Source organism: Xenopus tropicalis, chromosome 9, assembly GCF_000004195.4.
Source record: "Xenopus tropicalis strain Nigerian chromosome 9, UCB_Xtro_10.0, whole genome shotgun sequence".
Classification (NCBI taxonomy): domain Eukaryota; kingdom Metazoa; phylum Chordata; class Amphibia; order Anura; family Pipidae; genus Xenopus; species Xenopus tropicalis.
This window is the reverse complement of record NC_030685.2, coordinates 82,888,161-82,915,722: the sequence shown is the minus strand read 5'-3', so window position 1 is coordinate 82,915,722 and position 27,562 is coordinate 82,888,161. Positions and strand designations below refer to the sequence as shown.

The following is a 27,562-nucleotide window of genomic DNA, read 5'->3' as shown; positions in this document are numbered from 1 at the left end:
AGGGAATCAGTTTTAAAATTCTGAATTATTTGATTAAAATGGAGTCTATGGGAGGCGGGCTTTCCGTAATTCGGAGCTTTCTGGATAACAGGTTTCCGGATAAGGGATCCCATACCTGTACAATAAATAAGAATATTTATTCTCATACAGAGAATAAGTGCCATGTGGTATGAGACACAGTAGGAAGGAGGTCCCTGCCCCGTAGAGCTTACAATCTAAGTGGGTGGGTAACATACAGGCACAAACTGGAAGGTAAGAGGCACCAGGTATGGGCATTTCTATCTATGACTATAATAACAATGTGTATCCCAAGGCAAAACTCCCACTGATTCAGTGTATGTAGGTGCACAGGGGCCATTAAGTCCAAAATACACAAATATTGACAGATGATTAAAAAATGTACTGATGCCTATAAATACCAGGAATAAATAAATATATGTCTAATTTTAATCTGTGAAAAGTATTGCATGAATTCATAATTAATATTATCTATAGCTGGGCTAGAATATTCTAATGGCAGCGTAAAGGGGGAGAGGCATGAAGTCTGTGACTTAAAAGGTGGGACTAAAATATTATCATGGCAGCTTACAGGTGGAGGGGCCAAAGAAGCAGCTGGAAAATAAAGTGGGAATGGAAGGAATAGCAAGGCAAGATGGCAGCAGTGGGACAAGATGGAGGTACAGGTATGGGGTCCCTTATCCGGAAACCCATTATCCAGAAAGTTCCGAATTATGGAGAGGCCATCTCTCATAGACTCCATTATAAGCAAATCATTTTAATTTTAAAAAAAATATTTCCTTTTTCTCTGTAATAATAAAACAGTACCTGTACTTGATCCCAACTAAGATATAATTACCACTTATTGGGGCAGAACAGCCCTATTGGGTTTATTTAATGGTTAAATGATTCCCTTTTCTCTGTAATAATAAACAGTTCCTGTACTTGATCCCAACTAAGATATAATTACCCCTTATTGGGGCAGAACAGCCCTATTGGGTTTATTTAATGGTTAAATGATTCCCTTTTCTCTGTAATAATAAAACAGTACCTGTACTTGATCCCAACTAAGATATAATTACCCCTTATTGGGGGCAGAACAGCCCTATTGGGTTTATTTAATGGTTAAATGATTCCCTTTTCTCTGTAATAATAAAACAGTACCTGTACTTGATCCCAACTAAGATATAATTACCCCTTATTGGGGCAGAACAGCCCTATTGGGTTTATTTAATGGTTAAATGATTCCCTTTTCTCTGTAATAATAAAACAGTACCTGTACTTGATCCCAACTAAGATATAATTACCCCTTATTGGAGGCAAAACAGCCCTATTGGGTTTATTCAATATTTAAATGATTTTTAGCAGATTTAAACAGATCCATATTACAGAAAGATCCCTTATCTGGCATACCCCAGATCCTGAGCTTTCTGGATAATAGGTCCCATACCTGTAGTAGAGTAAGATGCCAACACTTTATATCAGTGGTGCCCAACCCGTGGCCCTTCAGTTATTGCTGATATACAACTCCCAGTAGCTAACAAACAGTCAGAGGGTGCAGGGAGTAACCAACAGGTAAGGCTATAGGTTCCTGCTTTCTATAAATAATTAAACCAATGTTTGATTTCCCCCCCACCTCATTACCAGTAACGAGGACCCTGCATAGATATCCCCTTAATTGTAATTAGCAGTGGAACAGGGGCAAACACATGCCCACCAGGGGGGCAGATCGGCTCTGGGCAGATTCTCAGGGCTACAAGGATTCCATGTTAATAATTATCCCACTGATGAAAAATGCCCATTATCTTGTAAATGAGGTGCATTAATTAGAAGCCAAGGTCTCCCAGGGCACTTTGATTTATCCATCTGTAACACATGGGAATGTGACTTGGCAGAAAATGTTCCGTCTGTATTAACCCCTTGTGCGCTCCCACGGGCAGGTCGTGGCCTAATCGCTGTAGAAGGAAGTGTTTGAGCCAGCTTGGGTTCCTGCCCACCCCAGCAATGAGCAGCCTGTTACTGTGTCAGTACCGGTATCAAATCATTTCTACTAAGGTCAGAACCCTTTAGGCCCAATAAAACAAAATGGTCCCTGGGGTGAAATAATTGTTCCCTTGGCTCTGAGGCGTGCCTCTCTGCCTTTAACCCCTGCTCCTTCAGCTCTGTGCCCCACTATACCCCTACTACACCCCTACTTTGCTCCCTCTGGGAACTATGGGCCTAATAGTAATCTGCCAGTGATGGAGCCCCCAGATGTTGCCTTTTCTGCCCAGAAGTGTGAGTTGCCATGCATTGGCCCCCTAGTCAGAGCTCCACCAGGGGCCGAGATATTGCTGCATAAATAAGAATAAAAAATCTCTTGTGGTTCTGACTAAGTTGCCTAACCATGGCCAACATAAACTGCCAATTAAGCCCCTTCAGAGTGAGTTGTCAGCTTATTGGCCAGTTTATGGGCCTGCCCTACCAAAAACCTGCCATATATCTATTGTAATTGGCAAATGAAAAAACCCATATACATAGGCCCACAGCATGATCTGATCATTGACCCTGGGGCGGAATGTTCAAAGGTGGCCATAAATATTAAGATCCGCTTGTTTGGTGAGGTTGCCATAGGAGTGGACCTTCTCCCGATATGCCAATAGTTTGGCCCTAGGGCCAAATAATTGAATTACAACAATGTGCATAGGAGCATTGGACTGAGGACCGGACCAATGAGCCAATGTGGTCCCCGATCAGACGGGAAAATCAAACCTGCCCAATCAACATCTGGCTGATTTTCAGCCCCACACACAGGCAGATAAGCTCCTGAATTGGTCGGAAGGACTCGAACCAGCAGGCTAAATCTGCCTGTGTATCGCCATCTAAAGGTCCCCATACACAGGCCGATTCTAGCTGCCGATATGGGTCCCTTAGACAGATTCGGCAGCTAATCGGCCCGTGTATGGGCACTACCGACGAGCCTGCCCAATCGATATCTGGCCTGAAATCAGCCACATATCAATCGGGCAGGTTAAAAGATCTAGTCAGATCGGGGACCACGTTGGCTCATTGATGTGGCCCCCGAACCGACTTTGCCTATACCCGTCGTTATAACTCGACCGTAGGTGGGTATATCGGGAGAAGATCCGCTCGCTTGGCATCATCGCCAAGTGAGCGGATCTGAAGGTGTATGGCCACCTTAACACTTGTTCTTTGTAGAACATAGAATAAAGTATCCAAGTCCATAGAACTTTCTGTGTATGGTCAGTATAGTAACAAGCGTCGGACTGGACCCCATTGCTCCAGGTCCATGTGGCAGGTATGTGATTTTTTTTCACTCTGTTATAAAATCCACATGCTGATTGGCTAATTAGCAATTAGTTGCAAACGTTGCTCAGTTCTGCCCCTTTGGGTACAAGTTGGATTTATCTTTAAGGGAATGGTGCCCGCAGTCTGGGGGAGAGGGTAAAGCTGAGCCGGTTTCTCGGCTGGGGGTCATATTCCCGCACACAAACAATCCGCCTTTATCAGCTCTTCCTTGGAACTCACACACGGATGTGCCAGGGATCAGGTGAGAGGTGGGGGATTAGCAGGTAACAAATTGCCCTGTAATCAGCGCACTGCAGCTCATTAACCAGCCATAATGAAGCTCCATGGAGCAAGGGTTACACATTACACAGTCTGCCTCCTACTATACATTAGAGCACAATAAATAAGCCCCTAAAGACATTTTTTAAGCTTTTAAAGCAAAATTCTCAACAGCCCCCACACTGACACTATATCAGCAGAGGGGAAAGCAGCTTTGCCCAGATAGAGAGACAGTATGGAAGGTAAGTGTGTCCTGCTCTAGTCTCTGTACTCATGGGAATGTCAGATTGTGTCTGAGCGTAAGGTCACCAGGTTGTGTGAATAACAGGGGGACACAAAATCCTGCAACATTGAATTAAAATTGTCCTTCAGCAACAGCTAGAGGGTCTCAGGGCTCTACAGATGCACATAATAAAATGTTACTATTACCATTTTGGCCTACTCCTGGTTTATTATTCCCTTATAATCTCCTTGTTGCTGTGCTGTCTCCATCTTGTCTTACTGTCACCATCTTGTCCTACAGTCTCCATCTTGCCCTACTGTCTCCATCTTGCCCTACTGTCTCCATCTTGCCCTACTGTCTCCATCTTGCCCTACTGTCTCCATCTTGCCCTACTGTCTCCATCTTGCCCTACTGTATCCATCTTGCCCTACTGTCCCCATCTTGCCCTACTGTCCCCATCTTGCCCTACAGTCTCCATCTTGCCTTACTGTCACCATCTTGCCCTACAGTCTCCATCTTGCCCTACAGTCTCCATCTTGCCCTACTGTCTCCATCTTGCCCTACAGTCTCCATCTTGCCCTACAGTCTCCATCTTGCCCTACAGTCTCCATCTTGCCCTACTGTCTCCATCTTGCCCTACTGTCTCCATCTTGCCCTACAGTCTCCATCTTGCCCTACAGTCTCCATCTTGCCCTACTGTCTCCATCTTTCCCTACTGTCACCATCTTGCCCTACTGTCCCCATCTTGCCCTACTGTCACCATCTTGCCCTACTGTCACCATCTTGCCCTACTGTCACCATCTTGCCCTACTGCCCCCCCCCAGCTTGTCCCATGATTGCCATCTTGCCCTACTGACTCCATTACTGGTTTCTGTCTTGTTCTACTGTTCCATCTTTATTTACTGTTACAGCCCTTATTTTGCACCCCCATTAACTTTTTTATGCATTGCTCCCCAACTCTTTTTACCTTTGAATGTGACTCACAGGTAAAAAAAAGGTTGGGGGACCCTGCTCTATTGTTATCATCTAGTCTGTCTCCATCTTGCCCTACTGTCTCCATCTTGCCCTAATATCTCCATCTTGCCCTACTGTCTCCATCTTTCCCTACTGTCTCCATCTTGCCCTAATATCTCCATCTTGCCCTATCCTCTTCATTTTGTCCATCTTACCCTGCTTTTACCATCGTTCCCTACTATACCTGCTTGTCCTGGTTCCAGGGCAATTACTGCGATTTGCCCCCCTGCAAGGTCCCAGTCAGATGTGACAAAGCTATACAGTATCCCTCTAACTCTGCTATCCAAGCACACTGTACAATTACAATAACACGGAGCAATGAGAAGTAATAAAACAGAATATGAACCTGCTGACCCATACCCTGCGCATAGGGAGCACTGCTGTCAGTGGGAATAGTACAGTAAATAAGTTGGAGACAGACCCATTAAGTTCAACTGTTTCTTATCTGATTTGCTTGGTTTTACCAACTAAACCAACTTACTTCCAAAGGTGAAAGAGTTAATTTACTGCAGACTTTAATTGCTTTACTTTTTGCTTTTTTTCAACCAGAAGATTGTTTGGTGATTTAAAGACGTTACTTTATAAAACATTTACTTTTAAATCCTACAGATTCCTTGTGTTGGAGGAACAGAAGCTGCGGCTCAGCCTGATTTCCCCTGAGTCAATTGGCTCTATATCAGGCAGCAGACAGGCTATAATAGGCTTTATTAAAGAGCGGGCGGAGTAGGGGGGCGTTGGGAGAGCGGGCAGAGTAATTACCAGTCTAGTCAGTGGGTGGCCTCTCCGTTCCCTTGTTCTGTTCTGTCAGGTACCAACTAATGTCACCCCTTTATTGAATAGAGAATTTGTTAAAGGGGCAGTACAACCTGCCATTCGACTTGATTCATCTAATCTTTGGCTCTGCAGCATCATAGGATGGAGTTTAAAATGTTATATGGTTGTTAGGGTCCAAATTACCTTAGCAACCAGGCAGACATTTGAATAGACGAGGAACAGGAGCCAATGTTATAAATTAGAGTTGGGTTGAAGACATAGTAAGTTGGGTTGAAAAAAGACATACGTCCATCACGTTTAACATTATATCTTCTCTCTTTTGCTGTCTTATTGCCCTTTCTTTTTAACATTCCCATTTCCTCAGGTTTTACCCCTTTCCCCCCTCTCTCTTGTGACCTTCCAATTTGCTGCTCTCTGTTCTGCTATGGAACCTTTTGTTTGTGGGGAGGAGCTTCATCATGCAAAGATCATGTAGGAGGAGCCAAATCTGGTTCTAAGACATTCAAAATGATTGCTGTAGAACATACAGTACCTAGAACATGCCTAGATATCCTCCAGGGTTATAGATATTGTTCAACTACAACTCCAAGAACAGAAACAATAAAGAAAAATATTGTTTTCCCCTAAAGGAGGACAGATCACTCTGGAAATGGTTATATATATATATATACTGTAAATACACCCTTTCTCTAAGAGGCCTGTGCCTCCTGTATAATAAATGACTAAATGAGATACTTTTGCTTATCAGTATTGATATAACAAATAATCATTTATCCTGTTGTTGGCATAGGTGGGTGAGTTCCTCTTTAGGCAGCCACCCAGCAATAAAAATAACTCAAGAACTGACTAATACACTGAAATGCATTACAGATAAACATGAGCTAAAGCCATTCGTAGTACAGACCCAACCCAGACCCGCTGAGCCACAACCCAGCCCACATCCACCACCCTGCTATGCCCCCTCCCAGGCCTGCAACCTAACCCTACCCACAACAGGTTAACTTGCCTTCCAACCCAATGACCCGCAAAACCAGAAGTGACGTCACTATGGGCCGGTTGATGTCACCATCAACCAGGTAAAAGTTAAATGATATTGTAATGTCATATGTAATGATACACGTCTGAATGAGGATATTAGAATTCACTGAGGGGTTAATGTACCCCCTACTGTACATTATAAGGATATTAGCAGTCACTGAGGGGTTCTGTGCCCATATAAAGCCACAAGGCTGCAGGCTGAGTTATACAGGGAACTCTGAGTATCACTCATGTATTATAAGGGATAATGTACCCCCTACTGTAAATGATAAGGATATTAGCAGTCACTGAGGGGTTCTGTGCCCATATAAAGGCACAAGGCTGCAGGCTGAGTTATACAGGGAACTCTGAGTATCACTCATGTATTATAAGGGATAATGTACCCCCTACTGTAAATGATAAGGATATTAGCAGTCACTGAGGGGTTCTGTGCCCATATAAAGGCACAAGGCTGCAGGCTGAGTTATACAGGGAACTCTGAGTATCACTCATGTTTTATAAGGGATAATGTACCCCCTACTGTAAATGATAAGGATATTAGCAGTCACTGAGGGGTTCTGTGCCCATATAAAGGCACAAGGCTGCAGGCTGAGTTATACAGGGAACTCTGAGTATCACTCATGTATTATAAGGGATAATGTACCCCCTACTGTAAATGATAAGGATATTAGCAGTCACTGAGGGGTTCTGTGCCCCCCATATAAAGGCACAAGGCTGCAGGCTGAGTTATACAGGGAACTCTGAGTATCACTCATGTATTATAAGGGATACTGTACCCCCTACTGTAAATGATAAGGATATTAGCAGTCACTGAGGGGTTCTGTGCCCATATAAAGGCACAAGGCTGCAGGCTGAGTTATACAGGGAACTCTGAGTATCACTCATGTATTATAAGGGATAATGTACCCCCTACTGTAAATGATAAGGATATTAGCAGTCACTGAGGGGCTCTGTGCCAATATAAAGACACAAGGCTGCAATGTAGCTCAGAATTTTCCAAAATGAACTTTATATATGAAAACAATGTACATTATTTGATTAAAAAAAAAACGACTATTGTTGATGGCAATACTAAGCATGATTTATATAAATAATTCACAGGTAATTATGAGATTATTACTATTAGAGATTATTACTATTAGTAGGTGGGGGCAGTGTATGATTTTGGGGGTAGATTATACCCCTCCAGCTCTTTCCAGCAACCCCACTCCTGTGTCTGTGCCTGCCAAGCATAATGCCTGCCCTGTATACAGTCTGTATATATATTTACTCATTGCTTCCCAACAGCCCTTGTCTTTGTGAAAGGATATTATTTTCCATTGTTATTAGTGAGATGGCAGGGAATCATTAAACAGACTGGGTAAGTAAAGCTTTTGTAGGTCATCCTCCTCTTTTATGACTTTATTTCGGAGCTGATCAATAATAAAACCCCACAACAAATAAAGCAAAAATCGATTATTAATTATAATTCCCCAATCAAAATTTTTTTTTTGTTTATTTAAATGATATGACTGCTTTGCCCGAAGTCTTCACAGGGAAATTGTAACCTTTACTTAACTGCCTTTTAATTGCTTTATGGTTTAGAGTATAAATCTGGCAGATGTTTATACCAGGGAAATTTCGTCGGTTAAAATTGATAATAGAGATATATCTCACTGGCTGTGGGGCAGTACAAGCATTCCTTGTACCTGAAACAAAGGGACTTTGTAATTATCTAAACAACAGTTAGGGAACTGAGCAATAAACAGATAAAAGGGTTTATACAGCCTGTCTTTTTATAATTAAGTTTTCTTATCTTATTTGTAACATTGCAAAACGGTTTCTTTATTGCCCGTTAAAAGAAAACAGCTCATCCAATCAAAGATTAAACACCTCTTTAAACTGAATCAACAACACTATGCTGCTGTAATTAACTCTCATTATACTCTAGGGGAGATTAAGGTATCAATGTTGGAGTTTTAGCCTTGGATTTGGATCCTGAGAGAGGACAAGGGGATCGTCTGGAATAAAATGGACTGATAGACGGAACATAAAATTGTTCATACTATAATAATAAAACTATCCGGGCAATTAAATTATTTAGTGCTGGCTATTTCGATAAAAATCAGGTAATGAAAATGATTCTGAGTCATTTTTGTGCAAATATAAAATACTAAATATAGACATTGTTCGCAAATTCAGGCGCTTCCAGTTCAGTTTTCAAACTCACACAACCCTTGTCCGTAAATCAGATTAAATACAATGTTTCGTAAGAGCAAAGACGACAGAAGTATCCAAGATACGGAATCAAAATATACAATGTTTCATTCGAACAGAAAAATAGTAATTGTATCTTGAGAAGCGGCAGATGTATTCGTACGAACGAATTTATAATTTGGGAATAGGTTTTAATTTACGGATGGTATACTATCATACATTATCTGTTATTTAATTAAAAAAAAATGCAATAGAAACTATGCATTGCAGAATCATTATATAAATAGCAATTTTATTTGCCTATTTTATCTATTTTTATCTCTATACTGCTACACGCAGATTATTTATAGTTTAGTTATACATTCATATTTCCATCATCTATAATCTATCAATTAATATTCATCCTTGCATCTTTCCTATGTATTGCTCTGTGACTATCTATTTGGATATATTACCTAAGTTACCTATATATCACTGCCTGTCTGTCTATCATATATATTTCGTTTTATCTGTCAGTACCCATACCTGTCCCTTTACTTCTCTCTATCATCTATCTATCTATCTATCTATCTATCTATCTATCTATCTATCTATCTATATAATTCTCTGTCTTTATCATCAACCTAATCTGTTTAAAAAACTCAGCAGTGGTATTTAGTATTGGTATTTAGTATTTAGTTGGGCAGTATTTGCCATTCCATGGCCGAATAATAACTGTTGGGAGTAATGGTCAGTAATGGGGCTGGGGTGGGGGGTAGGCTGGAAATCAGAGGCTAATTAGATAATTAGTGAAGTGTAATATTGCCACTAGCCTGGGAAAGAGGGAGGGGGGGAGGTGCAGGGATATTAAGTAGCCAATAGGAGGGAGGAACCTGCAGGGAGGGGGAAAGGGCAAGTAAAGAGAGAGGAACAGACAGGGGAGGGTTGGGGAGAAAAGAGATGACAAGTTTAGTTCTGATACAGTAACAGGCAGCACTTGGCTGGGGCAGATGAGGTAACTTGTGCAGGAGTAAATACCCCCAGGAGCCAAACAGAAACCCACATACCGGGGGAGAGAGAAGTTCTGGAAGAGAAGATTCTGACACGATGCTAATAAGCCCCACACCGGCTGCTTTAGTCCCCAGTGAGCAGTAAGTACCCGGCACCTACCCCTGGCGCTGAGCAGGTAGTAACCAGTCTCTATCCCATACACTCAAACCATCAAACTGCCAACCAGCCCACCACCTACCTACCTGAGTAGGACCTTCTCCTGAAAACCTGCCGCTAATTCCATCCTTGCAGATAACTGGAGGACCCCCATCTGTACCTGCAGATAGCTGGAGGAGCCCCATCAGTACCTGCAGATAGCTGGAGGAGCCCCCATCTGTACCTGCAGATAGCTGGAGGACCCCCATCTGTACCTGCAGATAGCTGGAGGAGCCCCATCAGTACCTACAGATAGCTGGAGGAGCCCCATCAGTCCCTGTCTATACCCCCATTTGACAGACAGACGGGACCAATGCAGAAGACCATGGAGAACTCCCAGAAGTTCAGGATAGATGCCCTACTGGCAGAAGAGCGGCCCCGCTTGTTGCCCCAGGAATGCAGGGAGCAGCTTCTGTCCCAGCCGGTGTCTGTCTCCCAGCTGTTCCCCAAGGCTGGCTTCCTGCCCCTGCCAGGGCTCTACCCTACTGCTCCTATATACCATTTGCCTTCCCTGGGGGCTACTCATCCAAACTACCCCTACTCCAGCTTCTCCGCACCCCCTGCGTCGGGACATGAGCACATCAAGGCTTCTCTGCCCCTGGAACACTGGCTGAGGGCTGGGCTCCTTCTGCACCGGGGACCGGACCTGCACGGTAAGTACCGGGGGTATTTTAGGGTCAGCAGTAGCTGGAGGGCCGCAGGTTGGGCACCTCTAAAGTTGGGGTGGGGTGCAGGTAGGAGGGGGCTCTGAGTTCCCTTGAAAGGGGTAAGCACCCTTGCCAAATACTGTATATGGAGTTTTTCCAAAAATAATGTTTTCTTACATGGACCTCATGTGTACCCCAATAGTGACCCAGTGTACCTGTGGCTAAATTAGGGTGCTTCTAGGAGAAACTGAGCCAAGTCAAACTGTCTTTAGGGTTCATGTTTGCTTGGGCCCCCTTAGCTCATCCCAAGGCCACAGAGATATGGAAATACTGACACAGACCCAACAATGGGGGCCCAAGCAGATATGAGCCCAGAACAGAGTTTGGCTATAGACCCAGTTAATCCAATACTCAACCCAAATTGGCCTTTAGTCTGCCCCCCACCCACTTCTTAGGGATCCCCATGTTGGGAAGCCTCACATTTTGGGAACCTGTTACATATAATATCAATTTTAATGCCAATTTAAAAACAAAGTCTGGGTTCTAATTTTATTGCCCTATTGGCATTAGCCAAAAAGGCACAATGGGCTTCTAAAACAGCAATGCTCAACTGGTGGTTCTAAGGCTGTTGCTGAACTATAATTCTTGGTTGGGTCTGAACATGGAGTCAAGTAGTGATGGGTGAAATGTTTTGCCAGGCATGGATTCACGGCAAATTTCTGCGTTTCGCCATTGGCGGATTGTTTCGCGAAACGGATGAAAAAATTTGCAGCGGAAAAATTCGCCACACGTCAAAAAATTGTCGCCGGCCTCAAAAAAGAATAGTCACGGGCATCAAAAGAATAGCCGTGGGCGACAAAATAATAGCCGCGGGTGATGTAATAATAGCCGCGGGCGACGTAATAATATCCGCGGGCGACGTAATAATAGCTGTGCGACAAAATAATAGCTGTGCGACAAAATAATAGCTGTGCGACAAAATAATAGCCAAGGGCGACAATTTTTTTGCCGCACGACATTTTCGCCGCTTCGCAAATTTTTCACCGTTTCGCGGATCTTTTGAAAGATTCGCAAATTTTTTGGCGAAGCGAAATGGAACAGATTCGCTGATCACTAGAGTCAAGGGGTTCACCAATAACTCTAGCGCCCAGTAGGCACGGGTTTCCAGTTAACATTCTGGTTTTGTCTGCTGACTGGCAGCTCAGGGGCAGATTCCCAGAGTAGGGCAGCGCTGACACTCAGTACAGGGACCTTGCCTCTGATAAGGGCAGGAAAAACCTAATGACAGGTGCAGTGTAGATAAGGGAAAGGGATATAAATGGGCAGGGAGTTAAAGAGACACCAACCCTGGAAATGGGACCTGCCCCCTGTAGCGCTGGACCTTTTTTTTTATTGAATGGCTCATCCTGCAGCTCTTCAGCTCTTGTTGAACTGCAATGCCAACCATTTTTATAAATGAAAATAGTCAAATAATGTTGAGAATTATATCTCTATGTCCCTGACTAATTATACAACATAACAGATAACTGGGTGCGTAGCTACTTTATTGCCTCCCCTACTCTGACGTGCCCAACCCGAGACTCTCCAGCTGGTAACAATAGGACAGTAGCAAAGTGCAAATAAGTAATAGTCATTAAAGCAGCAGTCCTGCCCTGCTTTATGGCTGAGATTCTAGCTATCTGTATAACAGAGCATTCTGTCACAGTGGCACAGATCCTATCTGATCCCCCCCCATTGTAAGCAGCAGTCCTGCCCTGCTTTATGGCTGAGATTCTAGCTATCTGTATAACAGAGCATTCTGTCACAGTGGCACAGATCCTATCTGATCCCCCCATTGTAAGCAGCAGTCCTGCCCTGCTTTATGGCTGAGATTCTAGCTATCTGTATAACAGAGCATTCTGTCACAGTGGCACAGATCCTATCTGATCCCCCCATTGTAAGCAGCAGTCCTGCCCTGCTTTATGGCTGAGATTCTAGCTATCTGTATAACAGAGCATTCTGTCACAGTGGCACAGATCCTATCTGATCCCCCCATTGTAAGCAGCAGTCCTGCCCTGCTTTATGGCTGAGATTCTAGCTATCTGTATAACAGAGCATTCTGTCACAGTGGCACAGATCCTATCTGATCCCCCCCATTGTAAGCAGCAGTCCTGCCCTGCTTTATGGCTGAGATTCTAGCTATCTGTATAACAGAGCATTCTGTCACAGTGGCACAGATCCTATCTGATCCCCCCCCATTGTAAGCAGCAGTCCTGCCCTGCTTTATGGCTGAGATTCTAGCTATCTGTATAACAGAGCATTCTGTCACAGTGGCACAGATCCTATCTGATCCCCCCATTGTAAGCAGCAGTCCTGCCCTGCTTTATGGCTGAGATTCTAGCTATCTGTATAACAGAGCATTCTGTCACAGTGGCACAGATCCTATCTGATCTCCCCATTGTAAGCAGCAGTCCTGCCCTGCTTTATGGCTGAGATTCTAGCTATCTGTATAACAGAGCATTCTGTCACAGTGGCACAGATCCTATCTGATCCCCCCATTGTAAGCAGCAGTCCTGCCCTGCTTTATGGCTGAGATTCTAGCTATCTGTATAACAGAGCATTCTGTCACAGTGGCACAGATCCTATCTGATCCCCCCCATTGTAAGCAGCAGTCCTGCCCTGCTTTATGGCTGAGATTCTAGCTATCTGTATAACAGAGCATTCTGTCACAGTGGCACAGTACAAAATACAATCATTTAAAGATTAACCTTCCTTTTATATTGGGGATCTTTTTTTTGCATATTGTTGACCAAGCGGGCTTGATATTTGCTGAATAACTTTATAGTGCAACTCCCTGCAAGGGATCCCAGGCTGCTTGTGTTTGGATAGGCTTAGGGTTGTTCCCTTATGGCCAAGTGACTCAGGCCAGATTGTGTGAAGCAAATTATAAAATCAGGATAAATCTGCTGTAATTATGGGCAACCCCCTGTAATATCCACCCTCTATAACGGTCAGGGTCACGTTCACTGTATGGACCTCTGCCTAATGGATATCAGGCCTGTTCAGTTTCAGGGGGGCAGCACATAGGTTCTATATAGAAAAGAAAATTCTCCCCTTATTTTCACAAGCCCCCAGCCTGCCAACAGACCCCTGCTGCACTATACAAGTATCCCCCCATATACTATACTGCACGTTATAATGCTGGTAGGGGAAGCGCCAGTTTAATGCCAACAGTAGAATCAATAAAGGGGCCCTCATTGATCCCCCTATACTTCCCAGGCCCCCCAGCAGTCCCAGGGTCTGCTCCCAAGTAAAGTAACATTGCTTTCTGGCATATGGATAGGGGGTGGGGAAGCAGTAGGCCCGAGCTGCCGCTACCCTAACCTGAAGAGCTGACAAAAGTACAGCAAGGGCCACATTGTTATTTATTTAGTTTCTTCCTCAAGGACAATTCAATAAATTAAAAGTGAATGGGTCCAGTCGCCATAAATCTTGCGGTAAGTGCCGTCTTTGTGCTCCACATGACACGCTGTAAACTCCCCTTTTGTATTCCTTATTGCACTGCAGTAACACTAAATAACCGAGGTGTCCTGCCCCCCCAAGCATTTAACCCATTCACCCCTAGAAAGAAAGAAGCCATTTTTGCACAAGGATAGAAGTTTACCCATGATTGGCTGCTCAACTGTAGTCAAAGGATTAGCTGCTTGCATTTCCAAACAAGCAGCCAATCAGAGAGTGCTATATTGATGACAGCACAGTCACATTCCTCTGCACTAGATAGATTCATTGGCCAATTTAATTATTATATGAATAAGTCTTTCCCCCCAGCTTGCTTTTTGTGGGTGCAGGATTTAGAATAGATAGATTTAGGGACATATCCTTGGGACCCTTGAGACCCTGGGTCTCATTCTTGTGTGTATTAAGAATAATGAGTATTTATGGGACTGGTAGTCTGTTTTAGAGTCACAGAGTCACAGTACATAGTTTATACTATAGATGGGCCAATCAAGTTTTTAGACTGGACAGGACAACTGTGCTCTGATAGGACCATACATTTCCAGATGGTTATGCCCAACCATATCTGTGGGGGATTCCTTTTTAGCTGGGCATATGTTCACTTGGTAAGCTTGCCAGTTTGCCCAACAAGCCCAACAAGCCCAACAAGCCCATGGGCCAAATCAGGCTGATCTGATTGTTGGCCTGGGGCCCCTGCTAAATACCTATGCAGACCCGTCTAGAAGGAAATGCCTCAACAGGTCTTGTCCAACAGCCTCATACATGGGTCAACAAGCCACATGGAGGGGCTCATTAGCTTATATTGGCCCATGTATTGCCAGCTTCAATCTTCAGTAACATTGTGAGGCCAGTAACCTTTGACATTCCAGTCCAGCAGTGAATGGGTTAAGTGCGAATCCCTGGGAACCAGAAGGGGCCCCTGGGGAGGCCGGCGGAGTGTGGCAGCAGGCAGACAATGGCCTGTTTAATGGTGCAAAACAAGAGATTTGTGTTTGCTTTACTGCCCCCCTGAAAGGGCAAGTAACTCTGCATTAGAGACTTGTAAAACCTTCCCAGTGGGATGATCCGATTATATGGCTCATTAGAGCCAATGAAGGGCCCTTAGATCAGTGCCACAAAGCCAAGTGTCTGTTACTAACTAGCCAGTTCCCATCATGTCAGGGATTAGTGGTCAGGGTGTGTGTGGGACCTACATTAGCAGTTTGTACAAAGGGCGTGCAACACTCCCAGTGCTGTGCCATTTACACCTAATCCCCTAGCGCTTTTATATTCACTGTGTGCCAAGGGCTCATCTGGGATCTATTGGGATAGGCACTAGCCTGCCCTCAACGGTGCCAGGGCCCCATTCATCATTATCCAACCTACACTGTGCCAGGGGAACCCACATGCTAGGCCCATGGATAGTGAGGGCACCCATGGGGGGGGGAGAGGTGCAAAATATAAAAATACATGTTGCTAAGCACCCTGTCTCTCACGCTCCAGTTATAATGGGCCCTGTGGGCATCTGGGGGGCATGTAATGGTAACTTGCACTCTCTGCTCCACTTCTTATACTGTGGGTTAGTAGCGCAACATCACCCAACACCCATCCTTTAGTATGTTATACAAAAGGCCAATTCTAAGCAAGTTTTCAATTGATCTTCATTGTGTATATTTCATAGTTTCTGAATTATTTGCCTTCTTCTTCTGCCTCTTTGCAGCTTTCAAATGGGGGTCACTGACCCCGGCAGCCAAAAAACTATTGCTCTGTGAAGCTACAGTTTAACTGTTATTATATATCCTATTTATATATCAATCTTTCATTCAAACCACACCCTGGTTGCTAAGGTAAATTGGACCCTAGCGACCAAATAGCTACTGAAACTCAAAGCAGGAGAGCTGCTGAACAAAAACTGAAATCATTAAAAAAACTACAAATAATAAAAAAAATGAAGGCCAACTGCAAATAATCTTAGAATATTACTCTCTACATTATACTAAAGGCTGCATTGAAGGTGATGGAGATTTCTTCAGCTAAGGAAAGATATATGGCAGCTTCATATACTATATATATACATGTTAGATATGACCCAGCACTCTTTAACAATAAGAAGTAAACTCACTATCTGGTTCAGATTTAATTATAAACAGTTGATTTCATGTTGTCCATTACCGTAAGCCTTTCTGCTCTGAGACCCTATGCTATCAAGGAACCCTTGTTACTGGAACTTTAGGGTGAAGACACACTGAGCTACTAGTAGCAGCTACTTTTTCACGGCTACTAAACTCCAGAACATACATACCCTGCCATAGACAATACTGAGAATTGCTTCTAGCTGCTACTAACATTTCTCAGAGCCTGGTGGCAGGACAGCCCTACAAAACATTTGCATTTATAAAGTGAATTGCAGGTAAATGGTGAGCCCATAACCATCTGCTCATTGTCTGCTTGGCTGGTGACTATAGCCATCTGGAGCCAAACAGCTTGGGCTACCAGAAGGAACCTGTGCCCGTCCCACCCAGAAAAAAATACAATAAATATGACCTACTCATTGGGGCTCATTTACGATGACCCAGGCCACAAAATTGCACCCCATTCAATAATGGTTGCATAATCATTCAAGAAGCGCTTCTTACAGGGGTCTACACCTTGTGCCATGGCTGCAGCAGGTACAAGGAACCCTTTCCTTACCATAAGTACAGGGCCCATTTGCACCCTGGTCCTGCCGGCACTCCCTGACTTGAGCATCTAAATGACGTGCACGTTAGGGGAAGTTTATGTGCCCCCCCTGCCTGGGCCTCATGGATACTGTGCTGCCAAACACTGGCAACCCTGTATTCATGGAGGAAATGCAGATCATTGTGCTCCAGTCCTTCTGCCAGAAGACTGATGTGTTTCACCCTTTGCCCCATCAGTAAATAATAGCAAAAAAGGGAAAGCTGTACTCACCACTAAATTTTACATTTATGTTCCTTTGAGAGGTTCCCAAATGCTGAGGCTGATTTACTTCCATAGGTGCTAAGTTCTATTGGTATAATTTGTAATAATGAGATAGCTCTAGAACCTAGAACGCTTCAGATTGACGAGTATTGCTTTAATTAAGAGGCAGTGACAATGAGACGTCAATCAGAATGGGTGAATACGTGAACAAATTTATACGTCTATTTGTTTTTAATTATTAATAATGGAGCTTTTGTTGAAGGACATGAGGGTGTTTAACAAATCACCGTGCTCTTTCTTTTATTCAGTGGCTCAATATACTGTGCTGCCCCGGCCGGTTTAATCATTACAACCCTCTCCAAACAAAGGGCCACAGACTGACTGCCGCTCAGTACTTTACTGCCCGTTATGCTCAGGGCTGGGTGGAATTAGCCCCGGGTTATTAATGCAGATATTAATTCTGTACATTGTGTGGACACAAGATAAGAGTGTTTGGTTTTCCAGTGAGCAAATCAAGGGCATATTACCTTCTGCTGGCCATAAAGTAGGTTTTGACATTATGACGACTTGCAAATAAACAGATTAATGAGAAATACTGGAGACTTTTTTTGTCAGCCATAATACATTACAGCCAATCAAATCCTTGCTACCTGCTCGATGGCAAGTATATTGGTTGCTTCCCACTCAAGTGCATAGTAAGTTATCCTACTCCAGCATAAAGCAAGGGGAGAACCTTACTTTTCAGTGGAAATGTTCCCAGAAACCCCCTTGTGGGTGTGCCATAACCCTGTTTCCAAGTCATATCCTCAGATGGGACCATTGGACCCACACTGTGCAACTCTATAGGCTAGAATGGATTCAAAATCTGCTGCAAGGCGCACAGCTAGGCACTGGCGGGCACAATATTTGTTTTTACCACCTGTCGTAGGGAAGGGACTCTGGGACTGTGTGAGAAAGTGGCCATAAATGGGCAGATTTTAGCTGCCCATTCACCTCCTTCAGTCCACTTTATCTGCCTGTGTATGTGGCACTCCAACAGGTCTACCCAGCCCATCTCTGGCTGAAAATCGGGTACATGTTGATCGGACAGGTTAAAAAATCTAATTGGGGCAATAGCCACATCGGCTCGTTGATGTAGTCGACCCCCCCATGGGCTGTATGCCCGTTGTTGTGGTCCCTTTAAGGTGGGCATATCAAAGAAAGATCTTTCAATGTATGGCCAGCTTTAGGTAGCCCTGTCCTTATTGCCTGCCATAAGCCAGACACCCTGTGCCCGCTGGTACCAGGGAAGTATTTAGGTCCGGTGTCACTTCCATTTCTGGTGACGTCATCGGGGAAATAAACTGGACCTCCTTACCTTCCAGCTCTACCCTGGATTTCCATTGGTAGGTCTGGTGAGGGTTTTTGTTTTTTTCATTTTTCTAAACTTTATGGATTATGTAGGCACCCATGAGCCACCCCTCTAAGGCTGCCGTCCTAGGTAGAGGCCCTCGGGTGCCTATATAATATAAACACGGTACTCCCTAACTTGTGCATCTACATGCATCCTCCTGCCTGCCCCCCATGAATACAGAGCGTTGGCAGCACCAGATTCATGGGGAGGAGTGCAGGTCTTGGCATTCTGTGTAGGGTATGGTGCAAAGGCACAAAAAACATGGTGGTTTGCATCCCGTTTTTGTGCTTTGCTCCCTGCCATACACTTTGTAAATGAGACCCTATATTTTTGATGACTTTAGGAATATCTGAGCCAAAGTTGGCTGCACTTGGACACTGTGACGACACACAGATTCTGAAAGGTTTGGGTCAGAATTTTTTTGTTTTTCAAAGCAGAAGGGCCGCACAGTAGAGGTGGCCATACACGGGCAGATTGTAGCTGCTGATATTGGTCCCTTAGGCAGCTTATCGGCCCGTGTAGGGGCACAAACGACAGGCCTGCACGACCGATATCTGGCCTGAAATCGCCCAGATATCGATCGGGCAGATTTAAAAATTGGGGCCGCATCAGCTCGTTGATGTGCCTATTCCCGGCGTTCTAATTCGATCGTTTGGCCCTGAATTCACCCAATATTGCCCACCCATAGGTGGGAATATAGGGAGAAGATTCGCTCGCTTGGCAACCTCGCCAGGCGAGCGGATCTTAACGTGTATGGCTACCTTTACCCAACCCCAAACCTGCTAACCGAAAGCTTAATCAGTAGAGACAAGTGGTGCTTATCAGCCGCACAAGGATGGATGATTTGTCCACAAACACAGATAGACACCCAGTTTATATAACTGTTTATACAGTCTTATCAGGATCAGCCTGGGCCGGGTCAGAGAGCGACAGGGCAGAGAGTTGCCTGGGAAGGGGCATTTTCTCCTTTGTGCAAATATTATCATTAGGTGTGAATATTCTGTAGTTAGCGCCCAGCATTGTGTGGCGCCCACTGTGCAGCAATGAATGGCCGCCCGTTCTTTAATGTTTTGTTTGAGGTACATGTGGGTATTTGCTGAGTAGGTCGGATGTGTGGCTTATTTATATAGAGTTAATACCGACTGAATGCTTTCTTTCTACTCTACTTTCTTTTCTAAATGCCTGTGTGTTTTTAAAATCGTTTGATATTTACATTGGAATAAATATCTGAGAGTGAGCTGGACTAGAGCTTAATCTATTTTAATATCTATGTTATAATAATGTTTATTCTTATAGTTGTATGTTCATCTTTAATTGTATGCATGAATACAAATTCCTATTTATTTTCATGAATTCGGTAGCTAGCTGTGAACTGAAATAAATATTTTTGCCTATTTATCAAGCTGTTATATACACACCTATAGAACCCTGACTCTGTTATTCCTGCATGTCTCGTTCCTGGGCTGCTCTCCTTCCTTAGTAAAGCAGAGGGGCAGGGATTGTTCCCTTCCTATATAATTGTGTACAGTAAAAGAAAGTAGATTGATAAAGCTGTAGTCGCTGTAGAGAGTTCTGGCTCTATGAAGATGATTAATGGGCTCCAGACAGATCAATGCAATGTTTAAAAAACCCATTTAGCCCCACCTACCAATTTGACCAGGGGAAAGAGAGCAGCCAAGAAGAGTTTAGGCAGAATTCCTTGCTCCGAGCAGTTAGAGATTATATGGTAGTTTCTGAATAAGTGTCCCCCTTTGCCTACAGCCTCTGCCCAGCCTGGACTAATGGGAAAATGCCGTCGGCCCCGGACAGCTTTTACCAGTCAGCAGCTCCTTGAGCTTGAGAACCAGTTTAAAGCCAACAAGTACCTCTCGAGACCCAAGCGCTTTGAGGTGGCCACATCTCTCATGCTGACAGAGACACAGGTAAGTCCATAGACCGTTATAGTAAATTATCTTCATCTTATGATTACTTGATATTCATAATAAGTCAAAAGAGGATGGAGATACATAGGCCTTTTTGGGGGATGGAGTGGGACTTGACCCCCCAAAAGCAGTGGTTCCCAAATGATGGGTGGGACTGGCTCCCATAGAGGTGCAAAGAGCTGTAATTGTGGGTTCCCATCTGAAGACTAGTTAGGATGAAATTTGGGGTGAACACTTATTTACATATCTGAATGGCTGACAAATATTATTCTGTATATCTGTTCCTTTGCTATGAGCTACTGCCCTAAAGTCTTAACCTTGACTTGGGCAAGTTGGTACCAACACTCTTATCACTCCTCCTGGAAGGCTGTTCCAGTCACCCACTACTTATTCACTTATACCTCCCAGTGGAATTACCTTAAATTCTCTTTTTCTTCTCCCAGGTAAAGATCTGGTTTCAGAACCGCAGGATGAAATGGAAAAGAAGTCGCAAAGCCAAGGAGCAGGGACCATCAGAGCAGGGGGACAGGCCAAGAGCAGGAGGAAAGACACTAAGCAAAGAGGATGAAGAAGAGGAGGAAGATGAGGAAGGAGACTTTCAGCAGGAAGGCAGGGGCACAGACATGCTTAGGCACGGCACACAGCTCAGTTACAGCCCAGAGTTCCTGTGCTCCGAGGAAGAGGAAAACGCCACGGTGCCTTCTCCATGAGAATGGAACGTGGGACTGGGACTCCACTGCCCACTTTATTTATTTATCACAGACGTTATTTACCATCCCAGTTTGGGACCAGAGACATAACTTGCCTATTTAATTTATATGTATTTAACTATTAGTTATCTAAATGGGGCTATGGACTGGGTGGGGAGAAATATGGGACCATCAACCTGAATCTGGGGTAAAGGAACTTTATTGCCTGCAGGCAATTCCATAAGATATTTATACAGCACTTGGACAATGGGGAGGAACATTGCACTGCATTGTCTAACACTGAAACTGCCAGAATACCTCCAGTGGGCTGTAGTGCTGAACAGCTGGAGGGCTGCAAGTCATGAACCCAATGGTGCCAAATCCAGCCCACTGCATTAGGATCATGCTGCCTTCCCTGTACATACTGGGCCCCTATGTGTCAGAGTAGGGCTCCCTGCTTTTCCGATATTTAGCACTGTTTAATACACATCAAGGGGCCCAAATGTACAATATTTTTTTTTTATTATCCCCGAGGGCCAGATTTGTTTCTGAAGGCAACTTTGTGCCTAATCCAAAATGGGTTCTATGTTGCTCAAGCAGTTAAACAGCAACGTGGGCAGCATTTTCTCCTGTCAACTAACCCATAACTGCCAGCAGCAAGCAACAACTGTTGAACGGTTGTCATGGGTTACAGGACCAGGGTCACTCCCATATAGCACAGTGCCCTACTAGAAAGTTTGCTATAAAGGGAGCAAATATTATTTTAGTAGTATTTATCTTTTATTTAATTTCCTTAATGGATGTGGATACTGCCAGGGACAGCTGGACTACAAGACTGTTGGGGCTTCTGGGGTTTGTAGTTAAACAACTGTTGAGGGTCACATTTTGACGTCACTTAATTACATATTTATTCCCCCTTGAATTAAAGCCCCAGTTGTGCTTGCAGACCCACATTTTCATCCCTGGCCCTGGGTGTAGCTTACTGTGTGCAGAACATTCCTTCCCTGTACGTTTGCTCCTATAAGTATATTGGGATCCCTGGCATATTCCTTGAATCATTTATTCTACTATATTCTGCATTTGACCAAATTAATTCCTGAAGTACCTGGAAAATTGAAATATTTATGAGACAAATTTGGAGGAGAATAACCACAAGGGCCTGTAGATCAAATCAGCCTGAAACGCAAGAGCTACAGTGATGTCATCAGTGTTGAATGACATCACTCGTGTCACATGAATCTTGTGTATGACATAAATAGCGGACTTCCATGACTTTAATATGGCCGCTGAACTCTGTGGTTAGTTACTTTTAATCTATAATTTACAATAAGGTACATTATTCCCTATACAATAATGCACACATGCTTACAGCGAAGCCATGTTATGGGCACACAGTAAGCTTGTGGAGTATTTGAAACGGTTTTGTTCTTTATGAATAAGAGACATTTTCCCTTTAAACAAAGCTTGGAAGGATGAGTGTCAAGCAGAGGAGAAGGAGGATAGATGGACGCCAAGGATCTAAATTGTGCACCTCAGTGTGCAGTGACAGCTTTAATTTGCAAAGTACAAGCATTAAAGTGATGGATGGAGTGCTGTAATTCCAGCAGAGAGTGTGGGGCTGCCATTGCTATTGCTCAAGCCTTGCAGTAACTGCTTATTATTTATGGCTCTTCTTGGGGGGATACGGGCACGGGGCCCAGTTTTGGAGCTCGCCTTTTGCTGGCTGATTTATGGCACCCTTGGTGAATGACTCACTGTGTATACACAGACTGATCTCATTAGAGCTTCATTAATCCCACTTATCCCTGGGACTTTACACTCTTCCTCCTTTCCCTTTATAAAATGCACCTGCCCGTCGGAATGCACTGACTTTCGCCAGCTGGAGAAGGGAAGGGTTAAAGGGTATGAACGCTAAACCAGGTCAACTATTATTTAATAGAAATTTATTAGCAGCCTGGATCTACGAAGTCCGGACTGCCAGGTATATGTCTAGTGCAAGCTCTTAGGCAGGGGGAAAATAATGCATCTAGAAGCTTTGAAAGGGACCCTATGTTTGTGCCGGAATTTCCACTGTCGACTGCAAGCTCTCAAGGTTCATGGCTGTGGTCTCCAACCGAGAAAGTAAAGCAAAACTCTGAGCAAAAGAATAAAAATTCAGTTGCCCACTTGCCGGAATACACAGAGTAAGTCCAGACTCATGCCTACTTGGCTAAATACACGAGTGAGAGAAAGTTATGTGCCCCCTCGCCAGAATACATCATTGTCTGTACTGAGATATCTAATCTTTCTTTATGTCTGCATCATTTGCTTTGTGCAGTGCTGTGTTTGGGAAGAGCATTATGGGACATACGTAAAAGCAAAGGCATTAGAGTTTATTATAATAAATATGGTATTTATAATGAATGTATGCATATGTTTATTTATATGGTGCCACAGAGTGTATGGAATTTGTCATGGAGGCAATGGGAAAGCTATGTGCCAAAAAGAAGAAAAACAAGGCTCCTGCCCCTACGAGCTTACAATCTAACAGGTACTAGTGCCCTGAGGAAAGAATGAGCAGTTAGGGAAAGAGGAGCTAAACTACCCAAAATGCATTATAAGGGGCCTCATCGACAAGCAGCTTACCTAGCGATATACAAGTCAATATCAGCAGAGACTGCAGGCAAAATGTATTCAGCACTGAGGAAATGGTGCCCCAATGTTATGGCTATGGCCAGATGAGAAGCAGAACTACAGAAGTGCTTTACAGTTCAGCTATCTGTGGTGAACCTCCTGGGCAGGAGAACTAATAGAAATAATGTAGATATCATGTGTGTGATTCCATTGGAGAGAGTGAGTAGAAAGAAATTCTGGAGAAATAAAGAGAAAAAGGTAAAAGAAAGAAATGAATAGTGCAGGTTAAGCTGTTTACATATGGGCCAACATTGGCTCTAGTTGGCAGCATACCGGCCAAAATGATGTCCAACTGATATCTGGCTTATGATAAGGTGGCTTTATGCTGTGCTATGCTGTGCTATGCTGTTTGGCCAGGACTGAGGGAGGGAATACAGGGGTAGGGGAGATAGCTCTCAGTACAAGTGAGGGAATACAGGGGTAGGGGAGATAGCTCTCAGTACAAGTGAGGGAATACAGGGGTAGGGGAGATAGCTCTCAGTACAAGTGAGGGAATACAGGTGTATGGGAGATAGCTCTCAGTACAAGTGAGGGAATACAGGGTTATGGGAGATAGCTCTCAGTACAAGTGAGGGAATACATGGGTAGGGGGGATAGCTCTCAGTACAAGTGAGGGAATACAGGGGTAGGGGGGATAGCTCTTAGTACAAGTGAGGGAATACAGGGGTATGGGGGATAGCTCTCAGTACAAGTGAGGGAATACAGGGGTATGGGAGATAGCTCTCAGTACAAGTGAGGGAATACAGGGGTAGGGGAGATAGCTCTCAGTACAAGTGAGGGAATACAGGGGTAGGGGGGATAGCTCTCAGTACAAGTGAGGGAATACAGGGGTAGGGGAGATAGCTCTCAGTACAAGTGAGGGAATACAGGGGTATGGGGGATAGCTCTCAGTACAAGTGAGGGAATACAGGGGTATGGGAGATAGCTCTCAGTACAAGTGAGGGAATACAGGGGTAGGGGAGATAGCTCTCAGTACAAGTGAGGGAATACAGGGGTATGGGAGATAGCTTTCAGTACAAGTGAGGGAATACAGGGGTAGGGGAGATAGCTCTCAGTACAAGTGAGGGAATACAGGGGTATGGGGGATAGCTCTCAGTACAAGTGAGGGAATACAGGGGTATGGGGGATAGCTCTCAGTACAAGTGAGGGAATACAGGGGTAGGGGGGATAGCTCTCAGTACAAGTGAGGGAATACAGGGGTAGGGGAGATAGCTCTCAGTACAAGTGAGGGAATACAGGGATAGGGGAGATAGCTCTCAGTACAAGTGAGGGAATACAGGGGTATGGGAGATAGCTCTCAGTACAAGTGAGGGAATACAGGGGTATGGGGGATAGCTCTCAGTACAAGTGAGGGAATACAGGGGTAGGGGGATAGCTCTCAGTACAAGTGAGGGAATACAGGGGTAGGGGAGATAGCTCTCAGTACAAGTGAGGGAATACAGGGGTAGGGGAGATAGCTCTCAGTACAAGTGAGGGAATACAGGGGTATGGGAGATAGCTCTCAGTACAAGTGAGGGAATACAGGGGTATGGGAGATAGCTCTCAGTACAAGTGAGGGAATACAGGGGTAGGGGAGATAGCTCTCAGTACAAGTAAGGGAATACAGGGGTAGGGGAGATAGCTCTCAGTACAAGTGAGGGAATACAGGGGTAGGGGGGATAGCTCTCAGTACAAGTGAGGGAATACAGGGGTAGGGGAGATAGCTCTCAGTACAAGTGAGGGAATACAGGGGTAGGGGGGATAGCTCTCAGTACAAGTGAGGGAATACAGGGGTAGGGGAGATAGCTCTCAGTACAAGTGAGGGAATACAGGGGTAGGGGAGATAGCTCTCAGTACAAGTGAGGGAATACAGGGGTAGGGGGGATAGCTCTCAGTACAAGTGAGGGAATACAGGGGTATGGGGGATAGCTCTCAGTACAAGTGAGGGAATACAGGGGTAGGGGAGATAGCTCTCAGTACAAGTGAGGGAATACAGGGGTAGGGGAGATAGCTCTCAGTACAAGTGAGGGAATACAGGGGTAGGGGGGATAGCTCTCAGTACAAGTGAGGGAATACAGGGGTAGGGGAGATAGCTCTCAGTACAAGTGAGGGAATACAGGGGTATGGGGGATAGCTCTCAGTACAAGTGAGGGAATACAGGGGTAGGGGGGATAGCTCTCAGTACAAGTGAGGGAATACAGGGGTAGGGGAGATAGCTCTCAGTACAAGTGAGGGAATACAGGGGTAGGGGAGATAGCTCTCAGTACAAGTGAGGGAATACAGGGGTAGGGGAGATAGCTCTCAGTACAAGTGAGGGAATACAGGGGTAGGGGAGATAGCTCTCAGTACAAGTGAGGGAATACAGGGGTAGGGGGGATAGCTCTCAGTACAAGTGAGGGAATACAGGGGTAGGGGAGATAGCTCTCAGTACAAGTGAGGGAATACAGGGGTAGGGGGGATAGCTCTCAGTACAAGTGAGGGAATACAGGGGTAGGGGGGATAGCTCTCAGTACAAGTGAGGGAATACAGGGGTAGGGGAGATAGCTCTCAGTACAAGTGAGGGAATACAGGGGTAGGGGGGATAGCTCTCAGTACAAGTGAGGGAATACAGGGGTATGGGAGATAGCTCTCAGTACAAGTGAGGGAATACAGGGGTAGGGGAGATAGCTCTCAGTACAAGTGAGGGAATACAGGGGTAGGGGGGATAGCTCTCAGTACAAGTGAGGGAATACAGGAGTAGGGGGGATAGTTCTCAGTACAAGTGAGGGAATACAGGGGTAGGGGAGATAGCTCTCAGTACAAGTGAGGGAATACAGGAGTAGGGGGGATAGTTCTCAGTACAAGTGAGGGAATACAGGGGTATGGGGGATAGCTCTCAGTACAAGTGAGGGAATACAGGGTTATGGGAGATAGCTCTCAGTACAAGTGAGGGAATACAGGGGTATGGGAGATAGCTCTCAGTACAAGTGAGGGAATACAGGGGTAGGGGAGATAGCTCTCAGTACAAGTGAGGGAATACAGGGGTAGGGGAGATAGCTCTCAGTACAAGTGAGGGAATACAGGGGTATGGGAGATAGCTCTCAGTACAAGTGAGGGAATACAGGGGTAGGGGGGATAGCTCTCAGTACAAGTGAGGGAATACAGGGGTAGGGGGGATAGCTCTCAGTACAAGTGAGGGAATACAGGGGTAGGGGAGATACCCTGTACTTAGGACAAGTTGCCCCAGGGACTGGTCCGATTGCCATCTTGGAGTCAGGAAGGAATTTTTTCCCCTCTGCGGCAAATTAGAGAGGCTTCAGATGGGGTTTTTGCCTTCCTCTGGATCAACTAGCAGTTAGGCAGGTTATATATAGGCATTATGGTTGAACGTGATGGATGTATGTCTTTTTTCAACCTAACTTAGCAATATATATTTAAAAGGGATTTAAAATGTAATTCCCTGAGTACCTCAGACAGAAGGAATGAAGGGTCTCTGATCCATCAGTCGGGAATAATGCAATGTGGGGGCCTTGCAGCCATTTGCAGAGAGAAGCAGAAAACGCCCAACTCTAAAGTCTACTTCTCTGCTTTCAGCAGTGCAAGACTGAGCCTGGAATCTATGGAAGAGCCTATGACTATGACTGTGTGACTGCGATGTCGCCAAGCGAGCGGATCTTCACCCAATATCCCCACCTACGGGTGGCGATATCGTGGAGGCATGTTGGCCCTGGGGCCAAACGATTGAATTCTGCAAGCGGCAATGGGGCAGTCGGTTTGGGGACCGCATCAACGAGCCGATGCGGTCCCCGATCCGACGGGATTTTCTATCCTGGCCGACTGATATCTGGCCAATTTCAGGCCAGATATTGGTC

At 44.8% G+C, this 27,562-nt stretch overlaps 1 protein-coding gene across 1 annotated transcript; it reads left to right on the top strand.

Annotated features, from left to right (window-relative positions):
- The first annotated feature begins 9,710 nt into the window (after nt 1-9,710).
- LOC100486032 (motor neuron and pancreas homeobox protein 1-like) lies at nt 9,711-23,462 on the top strand. The gene is made up of 3 exons (XM_002933960.5): nt 9,711-10,647; nt 20,210-20,370; nt 20,814-23,462. Exons 1-3 carry the CDS (start codon nt 10,308-10,310, stop codon nt 21,078-21,080), a joined length of 768 nt encoding a protein of 255 aa, XP_002934006.1. The 5' UTR covers nt 9,711-10,307; the 3' UTR covers nt 21,081-23,462.
- The last annotated feature ends 4,100 nt before the right edge of the window (nt 23,463-27,562 follow it).

Coding starts and splice junctions, on each gene's coding strand:
- LOC100486032 (XM_002933960.5), top strand. CDS start 10,308: ATGCAGAAGACCATGGAGAACTCCCAGAAGTTCAGGATAGATGCCCTA. Junction 10,648..20,209: donor CCGGGGACCGGACCTGCACG/GTAAGTACCGGG, acceptor CTTTGCCTACAG/CCTCTGCCCAGCCTGGACTA. Junction 20,371..20,813: donor TCATGCTGACAGAGACACAG/GTAAGTCCATAG, acceptor TTCTTCTCCCAG/GTAAAGATCTGGTTTCAGAA.